Source organism: Prionailurus bengalensis, chromosome B3, assembly GCF_016509475.1.
Source record: "Prionailurus bengalensis isolate Pbe53 chromosome B3, Fcat_Pben_1.1_paternal_pri, whole genome shotgun sequence".
In the NCBI taxonomy this organism is placed as follows: Eukaryota; Metazoa; Chordata; class Mammalia; order Carnivora; family Felidae; genus Prionailurus; species Prionailurus bengalensis.
In genome coordinates, this window is record NC_057355.1 from 27941769 (window position 1) to 27957662 (window position 15894).

At 40.7% G+C, this 15894-nt stretch overlaps 1 protein-coding gene across 1 annotated transcript in view; it reads right to left on the reverse strand.

The window, feature by feature from the left end:
• The window catches only part of OCA2 (OCA2 melanosomal transmembrane protein), a 504528-nt gene that overhangs the window by 472280 nt on the left and 16354 nt on the right, over window positions 1-15894 (reverse strand). The window contains exon 2 of the mRNA XM_043554904.1: window positions 2669-2960. Within this exon, the coding sequence (XP_043410839.1) occupies window positions 2669-2916 (248 nt within the window). The 5' untranslated portion in view covers window positions 2917-2960. The remainder of the gene's footprint in view (window positions 1-2668; window positions 2961-15894) is intronic.

Consider the following 15894-nt stretch of genomic DNA (forward strand, 5'->3'; position numbering starts at 1 on the left):
ATATATATATGAATTGACCAAAAACAAATCAGAAACTATGAGCCTGATTCCAAAAGAAAAAAAGAAGAAGATAGAGAGAATAGAAGAACAGACAAACCAACAGACAGAGAGACAAACAGACAAAAACAAAGAACAGTTGTCTGGTTGTGCCTTGGACCAGTGGCTATGCTGACCTGGAGGAGAGGTTGGCTGCGTTGGCTCAGTCAGTCTAGCTCCAGTAGAAAAGCAGTTGCCAGGCATGGAGGAGCGGGGTTTGGTGTAAGCCCACCTCCACTGGGGGACTGCTGTGCTGCTTCCCTGAGGTCCCTCCATGTTGGTGTTTGGGAGAAAAATGGCCAACACTCCAAACTCTCTCCCAACCGGGGGTCTCAAACCATGCTATTTAGGCAGCCATCACAGAATAGCACAGTTAGCTTGCCCTGCTCCACAGTTCTCCTGCGCCTTCTAGCCATTCGACTGGGATTCAAACCCTGATGTCTTAAACGGTCCTGCACTGTGGGGACCCTGTCCAGCGGTAGGGCCCCTCAGCCCTGCTGATAAAAGGCCTTTGGCTGCCACCAAAGGGTCTTTTGTCCCGGGGAGGCAATAAATCCTCTTCCCACAGTACTGGAAGAAAGGGACTATTCTCTCCCAGTGAGCCCCTGAGATTGCTACAGCACCCTGGGCTGGCTCCTTCTCCCGCCAGGCGTGCACACACAGCCGGCTCCAGTCCAGAGAAAGTCGGGCACTTTCATACCTCTAAGTTTCAGCTCCTAAGGCTGTTTGCAAAATGGAAACCAGCACTCTCCATATTTCTCATTCCCCAGTCCATGGTCTGGAGAGGTTTTCCTCTAATGCTAAGTAGATACTGAATCCCTCTCTCTTTCTCTCCCTTTTGTCTGTTCACAAAAGGGGTTCCCTCCCCACCTTGCCTATGCCATTTTATCTCCCCCAATTCATATACACATACCTCAATCCCTCCAATGTCTCCCTCCACCTGCAGAGGTCCTTCTGCCACTCCGCAGGTTGATTTCCTGGGTGTTCCAAGTGATCTGACCTCAATACAGCCGTGTTTGAGGGACAAGGGAAATCCAGGTTCCCCTACTTCTCAGCCATCTTTGATGGTTACCATTTTTAAGCAATAAAGTATTTGTTAATTAAGATATACACATTGTTTTTGTAGACATAATACTATTGCACACTTTATTAGACTACAGTACAGTGTAGTCATAACTTTTATTTTCACTGTGATACAAAAAACTCATTTGAGTTGCTTTATTGAGATATCTGCTTTCTTGTGGTGGTCTGGAACCTAATCAGAAAATCTCTGAGATATGGTTGTATATAGATTTGTCCTTTTACTCTGACTCAGGTGGAGCCCATAGCTCTCTCCTATATCCAGGTGTAAATCTACATACAGTCAATCGAGGATGTGAGAAAGCCAGCCTCACACCCAGCCTCAGCCAACCTGAGGCAGTGGGTGGTGGTGGAGGGGCCCTTCTCCTTTGCCTGCTCCTAGCTGCCTGCACAGTTGGGGTAGTGGAGTGTGGCTTGGAGCCATGGCCACTGATTTTATCTCTCTAGGGCCTCCCAGGTAAGGAGCTGCCCCACCCCCACAGTTCCAGGTGTGGGACACAAACAGGAAATGGCCTCCTCTAGCCCTTTACAAAATAAAGCTGGCCCTCACAGATGGGAGCTGCCCACCCACCCCAGCCCAGTGGGAAGCTCTCCCATGGGCTAGGTAGCCCTGTGCGCATGCCTTGACAAGTGGACCCAGCCCCACCATACCTGCAGCCCTTTACTGGTTCAGGTGGGCCAGGCACCGACAATCCCCTACTCAGCTCCAGAGGCACACTCATGGGCAGGTACCTCTCCCCATCCCCACACACCTACTGTGCCAACGTTCTATATTCACAGGAACACAGCAGCGGAGCAGCTTGAGCCAAAGATGCTGATGACAGCAAACTCCCAAGCATCAAAGCAGATGCCATGCAGAGCTAGGACCTGAGAAGGCAGTCTCAGACAAGTGGCAGGGCTATATACCACACTTGTATGTATTTCTGTGATCTTTGCCTTTTTCAACATTAGACCACTGGTACTGCATGGGTTCTGGCTAAGCAACTGCCCCAAGCAGGACTTCTTGCCTGTAGGGACCAGGATACCCAGATCTGCAGAGTAACCAGTATGTCCCTACATGGGTATGAATAGACACTTATAGCACACTTTTATACCTATTTATTATTTTACTTTGGTAAATATTTAAGGATTTATCAAAAGTTTTTTTAATGTAAATCAAGATTTTTCTAACGTGAAAAACAATATTGAAATGATTCACTTGACATTTATAGGAATAAAGCATATTTCAAGATACATATATATAAGCATATAAGGATACAGCATGTGCTTTTTAAAATCATGGAATACTTTTAACGCCTTAAAATAATATAATAAATTCCAAGTTCATGCTAAAAACTCTTTTCTATTTTTATAATCTTTTGGAGTTATGTTAGCTACATTTTAGAAAGAGCATTCATTTGAAACAGGCCAGGAAAGTGATCTAATGATAGAAAGATTCTTGCATTCCTTGTATAATATCTGAAAATTTCCCACAAAAAATAGGGGAACTACACTCATAAAACACAATATTTGTGACTTCCACATTTACCAGATAAAACTATTATAAACTCACCTCTGCTCTGTGAGGAATGAACCAAAATCCTGGTCCACAGAAGCCAAGCAGCTCTGCCCAGTTGCCCTGCTGGAGTAGGGGGATGTGGGGTCTACCCTGTTGACTCCCTGCAGTAGCCTGCGGTTGCTGGTGGCAGGTACCGCCAGCCCTGGCCTTCCCAGGCCAGCACACATAGGAGCAGATGACTGATGTAGCTCCATCTCCAACACACCAGAGGTCAGCCCACCATCTTTGTTCTCTAGATGCATGTTCCGTTGTCACTCTTCTCACCAGGTCAGCCAGAAAGAAACCACTGTTGATGAAAAGCAAACTGGAAATATTGTTTGCACTTTGGGGAATCCATATGGAATCCATGCAGTCTCTCTCTGAAGCATTTAAGTTGTAATATGTGGGCAGTATGAAATGCTATTCAACTAAAATGCTCTATAAGGATATTGATTGATATGGGGGAAAATTAAGGATACAGAAAAAACATTGATAAACTATGATATTTTTCTTGATATAAATATATACATAGCATTTTCATAGAACAGAAGGCCAAAAAGACTCAGCCTCTGAAACATGAGTACCTGTGGATGGTGGGTGCTTTCTCCTTTGTTCCTGTCTATGCTATGGTTTTATGGGTTTTGCATCTAACAAATTAATACCTTTGTAATGAGAAAATAATACCTACTATGAAAATGAAAACTGCTTATTGAAAGTAAAATTAAAAGGTTATGATGTCCTATTCTTGGATTATATTTCTAACCATTACAATTTTATTCTTTTACATTTGCTAGCATCCCATAACCCCAGCAATAACCTTTGATTTGCAGCAGAATGGTTTGCTTTCAATGGTTGCTTTGAACCCAACACTCGTTGTGAGCTTTGGTTGAGCAGGATTTGCAACACTGAGAAGCAATGTACATGACTATGGGTTCAATGGGTACAATACATGGATTCACCACTCCTTGTGACTCACTCATCAGTAAGAAGAAGGTGGAGTGTTGGTAGAATATGCCTGTATCAAAAAGTAAAGTAAATACATTTACATTAGTTTAGTGCAATGCTTCCATTGTCTGGTAAGAACAAAGTCCACATGCATGTATGAACTGCAAAATACAAACTGTACAACTTTCCTGATTCCACCTACAAGTTAAATGCTCTCATATTTGCATTTAAAATTATACTTCAAAATAAAGATCAGGGATGACATTCATGCTAATAATTTAGATTTTTAATGTTTCCTTCCTTAGAATAATGACATTTTAAAATACTGTGACAAGTCAAGAAAAAGAGTGTGGAAGAAAGGAAAAAGCTTTACATTTTAATACTCTTAACATCACACTTTTCCTGTTTTTTGAAAAAGGAGCCCTACATTTTCATTTGCATGGGGCTCCAGAAATTATGTAGTTAGCCCTACCAAGAGTTTGGAAAGGTATCCTCCTTGCTCTCCACTGCAAACTTCTCCCATCCCTAAAGTATTCCAGCTGCTTTAGAACATGTCATTGGAATGCCCCACCAACCCCTTACTGAAACAACTGATATCTTCCTGGTCATATCTCTTCATTCTTTGAAGATCTGAATCATAGCTTGTGGTCTTGTTTTACCTTTGTCATATTTTGGTTTCAACATCTACAGAGATGATGCTTCCCACCCCCTGGACTCTCAGTTATGTGATCACCTCAATGGCAGGGAGCTTCTCTGCTTCTTCATCAGCCAAACACCCCCTGTCCCCACTCCTCTTCCCAGCAAACCCTCTCCTCCTACTTGCCCCAACTCATTCTGTCAAGCTCACCTGATGTGTGAGTTTTCTATTGCTGCATAACAAATTAATACAAAATTGGTAAGCTTAAAACAACACATGTTTATAAGCTCAGGGTTTCTGTGGGTCAGGTGTTGGGGCAGGCTTAGCTGGGTCATTTTCTAAGGATCTCAAGGTGTCATCAGGCTTTTTTTCTTATCTAGAGGCTCAACGAGGGAAAAATCTGCTTCCAAGATGACTCAATGTTGGCAGAATTCACTTCCTGGTCCTATAGGACTGGAGCTCTGGCTTCTTGCTAGCTGTGGACTAGAGACCACACACTAAGCTCTCAGAAGCCACCCTCACCTTCTACAGGTTCCTGCAGTTCCTTACCATGTGGACTCCTCCAACATGTCTGCTCACTTCATCAAGCAACCATGAGTCTCCAGAGTGAATCCACTGGCAAGGCAAAATTTTACATAATGTAACACAACAACAGGAGCGACATCCCATCAACTGCCTTTGCCATATCCTACTGGTTGGAATCCAGGCACAAGGCCTACCTTTAACTCAGGGGAGGGAATCACACAAGGACATGACCACCAGGCAGTAGGGATCATGGGGGCTACCCTGGGGTCTGTCTGCCACCCATGGCAAAACCCCCAACATTGGCTTTCCTTCCCTGTGCCAGCATCTAAGCAGCTGAATGTAGCCATAGAGAACCCTCTGTGGTCCTGACAGTTTTACATGACTTCTGTGTGCAGTGTTCCCACTGGGTCCTAAAACTGCCCAACAATTTTAACACATCACCCAAGGCAATTTTCATTCCTGTTCTCCTCCATCTCCCTCCTTAAAATCCCATACACCCTCCCTCCTTTTCAACCTCAGCTGCTGCCTTTGCCTCTTCCTTCCTTCACTGACTGAATCAACCAGGGTCCAAGAAGGAAATAGAAGCTGAAGACCTAACCGTGGAAACTGGTTACACAAGAGGTGGACATGCTGTGACACTCACCAAAGGCTAGCAATTAGCAACAGTGGGGAAATTTCCACTCCACCATAGCTGAGGAGCAGAGGAAGAAGGTGAGTGCAGAAACTATGGTGGGCCTTTCTGAAAGAAGGTGGAGTGCCAGAAGAGATGCCTCCCAAAGCAGAGTGGAGTGGTAAGAAGTACCAGCTTACCTCTCCCCATCCCTCAATCTCCCAGCAGAGTTTCCTATTGGCCAAACTCAGCAGGAAGATGCTGACCTGGGAGCCCAAGCAGGAGCCAGACACTGAGATTCAAAGCAGAGAACAGTGAAGGTGATGAATGTCTCCAACAGCAAAAGTCCCAGAATTGGCACACTGACAAAACTAGTAGGAATGAGAATAAAATGTCCAGCCTCCCAAGTACACAACAGTTTGCAACCCTACTGGGTACACTGGAGCCCACCCCCTCTCACCTACTCAGTTGTATTGTTGCAATTCTCTTCTCGTGAAGAATTCAGGCCAGCATGGAAACATACTGTGATATCTGCCAACACTATAAAGATACATCTCAGGACTACTGCTCCCAGGAAGACAGAGTAGACCTACTTTTCCCTCTTTCTCTTGATAAATACAATGAAAAACCTGACATTTTGTATAAAGCAACCATAAGAAGACTCTGAAAGGTAGAGAGAAGAAAGAAAACTGGTTAGGGACCCAAGAAATGACAGAGCAGTGAGGCCCCTGAATTTTTATTTTGCCTCATATATCCCAGAAAGGGTGCTGAAGAAGTTGGCAACCTGGAAAGACCAACAAGCACAGACCAAAAAAGTCCCAAGAAAAGCATGCTTTTTTTTTTAAACATTTATTCATTTTTGAGAGACAGAGAGAGAGAGACACAGCATGAGCAGGAAAGGGGCAGAGAGAGGGAGACACAGAATCCGAAGCAGGCTCCAGGCTCTGAGCTGTCAGCAGAGCCCGATGTGGGGCTCAAACTCACGAACTACGAGATCATGACCTGATGCCAAAGTCGGACGCTCAACAGACTGAGCCACCCAGGCTCCCCTAAAGCCTACTTTTTCTAACCAAAGGAGTAGTTAAGGTGCAGCTTAGCAGGACAGAAAACTTTTAGGCAATAACTGCTTTACTGGAGCCAAACACTGCAAACCCATATCCACCCAAGACAGCAAAGCCCAAGTGGGGAGTCTAAACCTCCACCCTCCCCAAGCTGAAAAAAAGGACCCAGGCCCCCATCCCTATTGGTGTCAGAGAAGACTTATGGGGATCTGGGATGTTCACCTCTACTGGGTGCTAGGTAGTCCCACCTGCTCCCTACACACCTCTCAACCCCTGTGTAGGCAGAAACCACACACTGGGAGCCTAAACTTCACCCCTCCCTGCAATAAAAAGAACCCCTCCCCATCTTTGCTAAGATGTCAGAGGAGGCCAAGAGGAAAGTCAAGACTTTAACCACTGCTTGGCAGTAATGAGGGCACCCCAATGGTGTCACTAGAAGCCACATAAGAAGTAATATGGTGCTTTACCCCCTTCCAGCCAGGATGGTATCAGCAGAGGCCCAGTGGGGAGCCAGAGCCCCATCCTCACCCAGAAATAGAGAATCCTTCCTCATCCAGATGTAAACTGAAGCCAAGTGAAGAACTTGAACATCTAACCCCACCTGGAAGCAATGGCACAGTACCAGGCCTTTCTGCTGGTGTGGTATCAGAGGAAGTCAGCTAAAAGAAACTTTAAATAGGAATACAGAGTTTCATAATACCCAAAATGTTCAATGAAACGCAAAAGATTTTAATTAAAAAAACTCAACTGTCACAGTGATAACCAGGAAAACCTCAACTTGAAAAAAATAGAAGAAAACAATTAAATAAAAGATATTAGAATTATCTGACTGAAATTTTTAAAGCAGCCAAAATAAAAACTCTTCAACAAGCAATAACAGACACTTGAAGCAAATGGGGGGAAAAGAGAAAATCCCACATAGAAACAGTCTCAGAAAAGAAGAGCCAAATAGAGGTGAAAAAAAAAAACCAATAGCAAAATTAACACTCAAAAATGAGCTTAACAACAAAATGGAGGGGGGTGGTGAGAAAAGAACTGATGAACTGGAAGACAGAACAACAGAAATACAATCTGATAGTTTTTAAAAAATTAACAGAACCTCAGAAACATGTGGGACAATAATAAGATATTTAACATTCATGTAATCAGAATCCCAGAAGCAGAGAAAGACTGTGTAGATGAAAAAGCATTTAAAGAAATAAGGGCTGAAAACTCCCCAAATTTGGCAAAACACATAAACCTTACAGATCCAAGACACTTAACGATATTAAAAAATGATAAATTCAAAGAAATCCACATCAAGACATAAAATAGACAAACTTCTGAAGACTAAAGAAAGACAAAGAAAAAATCTTGAAACCACTAGCAAATGACAATATACCTAGACAGTAAAAACAATTCAAATGACAGAAGAACTGGAATATTTTTTCAAGTAATGAAAAAATAAAAACTATTAACCTAGAATCTTCTATCCAGTGAAAATATCCTTCAAGAATGAAGATGAAATCAGACCTTCTTAGATGGACAAAACTAAAAGAACTATCCTAAAATAATGGCTAAGGGAAGTTATTGAAACATAAAAGGACAGCTAAAGGAAGGAATTCTGGAGCATCAGGAAGGTAAAAAAGAAAAAATGGAAACAAGAAATGGGTAAATATAACATTTTCCTCTCCTCTTGGATCTTCTAAATTATGTTTTATTTTGAAGCAAAAATTGTAACACTCTTTGATGTAGTTATAAATCTATGTAGAGGAAATATTTAAGACAAATTTATCACAAATGGAGGAAGTAAAAGGATATAGAGAGGGGTAAGGTTTTTCTAAATTTAACTCAAACTGATAAAATGATAACACTATGACAAGTATTGTATATATAATTTTACACCTAGAGAAACGACTTGAAAAAGCTACAAAAGAGATATATTCAAAAATACAGGAGATAAATCAAAATGGAATTACAAAATAAGACAATTAACCCACATTCCTAACATTAAACTTCCATTGAATACAAATGGTATAAATATAATTAAAATACAGAGACTGGTAGAGTGGATTATAAAACATGATTCAGCTATATACAGTCTACAAAAAAATTACTTCAAAAATAATAATATAAGTAGGCTAAAATGTGAAAGAGTGGAAAAAGATATTCAAGCATTAATCCAAAGAAAGCACAACTGGCTGTATTGATATAAAATAGACTTCAGAAAAATCATTAGGTACAAAGAGAGACATTATATAAGAGTCAATTTACTAAAAAGACATAGAAATCTTAAATATGTATGTACCAAACAACAGAACTGCAAAATATGTGATGCAAAAAACTAATGGAACTGAAAGAAGAAAGACACATGTACAGTTCTATAGTTGGAAATTTCCTTTCCCTCTCAGCAATTAATAGAACAACCACACAGAAAATCAGCAAGGATATAGACGCAATGAATAACACCATCAACCAATAGGATCTAATTGACACATATGGAATACTCCACCCAACAACAGCAGAACATACTTTTTAAGTGCCCATAGAACATATACCAAGATATACTACACCTTGTACCATAAAACAAACCTCAGAAAATTTATTTTTTTAATATGATTTATTGCCAAATTGGATAACATACAGTGTGTACAGTGTGCTCTTGGTTTTGGGGGTAGATTCCCATGATTCATTGCTTACATACAACACCCAGTGCTCATGCCAACAAGTGCCCTTCTCAATGCCCATCAGCCATTTTCCCCTCTCCCCCCACCATCAACACGCAGTTTGTTCTCTGTATTTAAGAGTCTCTTACGGTTTGCCTCCCTCCCTCTTTGTTTTTCCCCTTCCCTTCCCCCATGGTCTTATGTTAAGTTTCTCGAGTTCCACATATGAATGAACACATATAATATCTGTCTTTCTCTGACTGACTTATTTCACTTAGCATAATACCCTCCAATTCCATCCACGTGGCTGCAAATGGCAGGATTTCATTCTTCCTCATTGACAAGTAGTATTCCATTGTATATATTAACCACATCTTCTTTACCCATTCATCAGTTGATGGACATTTAGGTTTTTTCCATAATTTGGTTATTGTTGATAGCGCTGCTGTAAACATTGGGGTACATGTGCCCCTATGAATCAGCACTCCTGTATCCTTTGGATAAATTCCTAGTAGTTCTATTGCTGGGTCATAGGGTAGCTCTATTTTTAATTTTTTGAGGAACCTCCACACTATTTTCAGAGTGGCTGCACCAGTTTGCATTCCCGCCAACAGTGCAATTGTTCTTTTTAGCCACTCTGACCAGTGTGAGGTGGTATCTCAGTGTGGTTTTGATTTGTATTTCCCTGATGATAAGTGACATTGAGCATCTTTTCATGTGTCTGTTGGCCATCTGGATGTCTTCTTTGGAAAAGTGTCTATTCATGTCTTCTGCCCATTTCTTCACTGGATTATTTGTTTTTGGGTGTTGACTTCGGTAAATTCCTTACAGATTTTGGATACTAACCCTTTATCTAATATGTCATTTGCAAATATCTTTTCCCATTCTATCAGTTGCCTTTTAGTTTTGTTTATTGTTTCCTTTGTAGTGCAGAAGTTTTTATCTTCATGAAGTCCCAATAGTTCATTTCTGCTTTTAATTCCCTTGCCTTTGGAGATGTGTCAAGCAAGAATTGCTGCGGCTGAGGTCAAATATGTTGTTGCCTGTTTTCTCCTCTAGAGTTTTGATGTTTTCCTGTCTCACATTTAGGTCTTTCATCCATTTTGAGTTTATTTTTGTGTATGGTGTAAGAAAGTGGTCTAGTTTAATTCTTCTGCATGTTGCTCTCCAGTTCACCCAGCACCAATGCTAAACAGACTGTCTTTTTACCACTGGATACTCTTTGCTGCTTTGTCAAAGATTAGTTGGCTATACATTTATGGGTCCAATTCTGGGTTCTCTATTCTATTTCATTGGTGTATCCGTCTGTGTTTGTGCCAATATCATACTGTCTTGATGATTACATCTTTGTAATACAGGCTAAAGCCCAGTACTGTGATGCCCCCCACTTTAGTTTTCTTTTTCAATATTACTTTGGTTATTCAGGGTCTTTTGTGGTTCCATATAAATTTTGGGATTGTTTGTTCTAGCTTTGAGAAGAACGCCTGTGCAATTTTATTGGAATTGCATTGAATGTGTAGACAGCTTTGGGTAGTATTGACATTTTAACAATATTTATTCTTCCAATCCATGAGCATGGAATGTTTTTCCGTTTCTTTGTCTTCTTCAATTTCCTTCATAAGTTTTCTATAGTTTTCAGCATACAGATCTTTTACATCTTTGGTTAGATTTATTCCTAGGTATTTTATGTTCTTGGTGCAATTGTAAATGGGATAAGTTCCTTGATTTCTCTTTCAGGTGCTTCATTATTAGTGTAGAGAAATGCAACCGATTTCTGTACATTGATATTGTACCCTGAGACTTTGCTGAATTCATGTATCAGTTCTAGTAGGCTTTTGGCCTTCCATGTAGTGTATCGTGTTGTCTGTGAAAAGTGAAAGTTTGACATCTTCTTTGCCAATTTTGATGCCTTTTATTTCATTTTGTTGTCTAATTGCTGATGCTAGGACTTCCAACACTATGTTAAACAACAGTTGTGAGAGTGGACATCCCTGTCATGTTCCTGATCTCAGGGGGAAAGCTCTCAGTTTTTCCCCATTGAGGATGATATTAGCTGTGGGCTTTTATGATGTTTAGGTATGTTCCTTCTATCCAGAATTTCTTGAGGGTTTTATTAAGAAAGGATGCTGTGGGGTACCTGGGTGGCTCAGTCGGTTAAGCGTCTGACTTCGGCTCAGGTCATGATATCGTGGTTTGTGGGTTTGGGCCCCGCATCAGCCTCTGTGCTGACAGCTCAGAGCCTGGGGCCTGCTTCAGATTCTGTGTCTCCCTCTCTCTTTGCCCTTCCCCCACTCACACTCTATGTCTCTGAAAAATAAATGTTAAAAAAAGTTGAAAAGAAAGGGTGCTGTATTTTGTCAAATTCTTTTTCTGCATCTATTGACAGGATCATATTGTACTTATCCTTTCTTTTATCAATGTGATGTATCACATTGATTGATTTGTGAATACTGAACCAGCCCTGCAGCCCAGAAATGAATCCCATTTGATTATGGTGGATAATTCTTCTTATATGCTGTTGAATTCAATTTGTAAGTATCTTGTTGAGAACTTTTGCATCCATTTCATCAGGGACAGTGGCCTGTAACTATCCTTTTTTGTAGGGTCTCTGTCTGGTTTTGGAATCAAGGTAATGCTGGCTTCATAGAATGAGCCAAAGCTTTCCTTCCATTTCAATTTTTTGGAACATCTTCAGATGGATAAGTATTAACTTTGCTGTAAATGTCTGGTAGAATTCCCTTGGGAAGCCATCTGGCCCAGGACTCTTATTTGCTGGGAAATTGTTGATAACTGATTCAATCTCTTCACTAGTTATGGGTCTGTTCAAATTTTCTATTTCTTCCCGTTTGAGTTTCGGCAATGTGTGGGTGTCTAGGAATTTGTCCATTTCTTCCATATTGTCCAGTTTGTTGACATATAATTTTTCATAGTATTCTCTGATAACTGTATTTCTGAGGGATTGGTTGTGTTAAGTCCATTTTCATTCATGATTTTATCTATTTGTGTTCTCTCTCTTTTCTTTTTGAGAAGTCTGGCTAGGGGTTTATCAATTTTGTTTATTTTTTCAAAAAACAAGCTCTTAGTTTCATTGATCTGTTCTATGGTTTTTTTGGATTCTATATTGTTTATTTCTGCTCTTTATTATTTCTCTTCTTCTGCTGGCCTTGGGGTGTCTTTGCTGTTCTGCTCCTAGTTCCTTTAAGTGTGCTGTTAGATTTTGTATTTGGGATTTTTCTTATTTCTTCAGATAGGCCTGGATTGCAATGTATTTTCCTCTTAGGACTGCCTTTGCTCCACCCCAAAGGTTTTTGACTGTTGTATTTTCATTTCCATTTTTTTCCATATATTTTTTGAATCTCTTCTTTAATTGCCTGGTTGACTGTTCATTCCTTAGTAGGATGTTCTTTAACCTCCATGCATGTGGAGGTTTTCCAAACTTTTTCCTGTTGTTGATTTGAAGTTTCATAGCATTGTGATCTAAAAATGTGCACGGTATGATCACAATTCTTTTATATTTATCGAGGGCTGTTTTGTGACCCAGTATGTGATCTATCTTGGAGAATATCCCATGTGCACTCGAGAAGAATGTGTATTCTGCTGCTTTAGGGTGAAAAGTTCTGAATATATCTGTCAAGTCCATCTGGTTCAGTGTGTCATTCAGAATCATTGTTTCTTTATTGATTTTCTGCCTAGATGATCTTTCCATTGTTATAAGTATAGTATTAAAATCCCTGCAATTACCACATTCTTACCAATAAGATTGCTTAGGTTTGTGATTGTTTTATATATTGGGGTTCCTCTGAATTGGGTGCATAAACATTTATAATTGTTAGCTCTTCTTGATGAATAGACCCATAATTATGATATAATGCCCTTTATCTCTTGTTACAACTTTTAGTTTAAAATCTAGTTTTTCTGATATAAGTATGGCTACTCTAGCTTTCTTTTGACTTACAAGCATCATGACAGATGATTTTCCATCCCCTCACTTTCTATCTAAAAGTGTCCTCAGGTCTAAAATGGGTCTCTCATAGACAGCAAATAGATGGGTCTTGTTTTTTTATCCATTCTTATAACCTATGTCTTTTGATAGGAGCATTTAGTCCACTTACATTCAGTGTTATTATTCAAAGATATGGATTTAGAGTCATTGTGTTATCCTGTTGGTTTCATGCTTGCTTGTAGTGGTGTCTCTGGTACTTTTTGATCTTTGCAACATTCCAGTCACAGAGCCCCCCCTTAGGGTCTGGTTTAGTGGTGATGAACTCCTTCAGTTTTTGTTTGTCTGGGAAAACCTTTATCTCTCCTTCTATTCTGAATGACAGTGTTGCTTGATAAAGGATTCCTGGCTACATATTTTTCCTATTCAGCACATTGAGTATTTCCTGCCACTCCCTTCTGGCCTGCCAAGTTTCAGTAGATACGTCTGCTACTACCTTTATGTATCTACCCTTGTAGGTTAAGGCCTGTTTGTCCCTAGCTGCTTTCAGAATTCTCTCTTTATCTTTCTATTTTGCCAGTTTCACTATGATATGTCATGCAGAAGATCAATTCGAGTTACCGCTGAAGGGAGTTCTCTGTGCCTCCTGGATTTCAATGTCTGTTTCCTTCCCTAAACTGGGGAAGTTCTTGGCTATGATTTGTTCAAGTACACTTTCTGCCCCTTTCTCTCTTCTTCTGGAACTCCTATGATAACAGATATTATGTTTCATTGAATCACTTAGTTATCTAATTCTCCCCTTGTGGTGTAGAATTTTTTTCTCTCAGCTTTCTCAGTATCATCTTTTTCCATAATTTTATTTTCTACTTCACTTTTTCTCTCCTCTGCCTCTTCAATCCTCACTGTCACTATGTCTAGTTTATTTTACACCTCATTTACATCATTTTTATTCATCATAACTACTTTTTAGTTCCTTGATCTCTGCAGCAATAGATTCTCTGCTGTCTTCTATCCTTTTTTCAAGCCTAGTAATTAATTTTATGACTATCATTCTAAATTATTGTTCAGTTAGATTGTTTATGTCTGTTTTCATCAATTCTTTAGTTGTCATTTCTTCCTGGAATTTCTTTTGAGGAGAATTCTTCTGTTTCATCATTTTGGCTAGTTTTCTGTCCCTTATGTGTTTTAAAAGCTTCTTATGTGTCCTGCACCTGTGAGCACTACTATATTAAAGAGGGGTCATATACTGTCCAGGGCCTGGCCCTTCAGGAGGTGCTTTTGTGGAGTGTGTTCCTTGCTCTCTGTTGTTGTGACTTTGGTTGCTTTATCTCCCTCCCCATAGTGATGTTTTGGACCCTCCATCAGGTGTGCTTTGATTTGTTCATTGAAGTAGCCCTAGAAAAGAAAACAAACAAAACAAAAAACAACAAAAAACAAAAAACAACAAAAAACAAATAAACAAACAAAAAACAAACAAGCAAAAAACAAAAACAAAAAACAAAACAACCAAAAATACCAGCTACAACAAACCAATGGGGGGGGGGGAGTTGAAATAAAAGAAAATTGACCAAGCAGATAAACTATATGGCTTAATCCAGAGAGGGGAGGGGAATAAATAAGGAGATATAGAACAGGTATAAAGAGAATAGATTAAATATGTCTGCTTAAACAAACCAACAACCAGAATAACCAGACTAGAGGGAAGAAATAAGGATAAAAGGAAGAAAAAAACATATATATACTATGACTTTTCCAAGAATTAAATCAAAAAATGCAAAACTGCTGGGTGCCTTGGAACTGGTGGCAGTGCTGGTCTGGAGGAGGGGCTGTCTAGTTCATCAGCATCAATACTGCTTCAGTAGATATGCAGTTACCTGGCATGGAGGGGCATGGTTTGGTGTGCACCAGTCCTACCTCCACTGTGGGCCCACTGTCCGTTCCCTGAAGCCCCACCTTGTTGGTGATAGGGAGAAAAATGGCAACACCCATGGACTGGGTGTCCCAGACCACTCTGTTCAGGCCGTCCTCACAGTGCCACAGGTGCAAATGAAGCAGTTTGTCCCACTCCACCAACTGCTGTGCCTCCCTGGCTCTTGGCTGGGATTTAAACCCCAATGTCTTAAAGGGTCCCCCTGTGTACCCCAGTTTCGGGGAAGTGCCACTCCATCCATCAATGTATGGCCTCTGGCTGGTGGGTGCAGGCAGTCTTTGTTCCTTGAACAGTTATATTCCTTCTTCCTACAGCACTCCAGGGAGGGTATTGCTTTCTCCCACTGTGGACTGCACCTCTGAACTAGTTACTGAACCAGGGGCTGGCTCCCCTCCTCCCCAGGTGCACAAACGGAGCAGAGAAAGCCCCACAGTTAGCAACTGGCTCTTTCTCCGTCCCACTCTGTGGTTTTTCTCTTGTCCAGATATTGTCCTTCCACAGCCTCTATTTCTCTTCCCTTTGTCTCTCTGCAAAGGAGGAATCCCTCCCATCAGTGCCTATGCCATCCATTTTATCTCTCCCAGTTCACAATCATGCACCTATGGCCTGCCAGGTTGTCCCTGTGGGTCCCTGGAGACATCTCTGTCACTCTGCAGCCTGGACTCTTGGAATTCAGAGTCCTTTGGCTTCCACATTGCTGTGTTTGAGGGATGAGGTAAATTCAGATCCCCCTACTTCTCTGCCATGTTGGATCTCTCAACCCAAACCTCAGAAAATTTAAAAGAATTGAAAACACACAGTGTGTTCTGTAGCCGTGATCAAATCAGAGATTAATAACAGAAAGACAAGCAGAAAATCTGCATACCTGAAAATTAAACAACACACTTCTAAATAACCCAGAAGTCAAAGAGGAAGTTTCAAGGGAAATCAAAATTGTACTGAACTAAA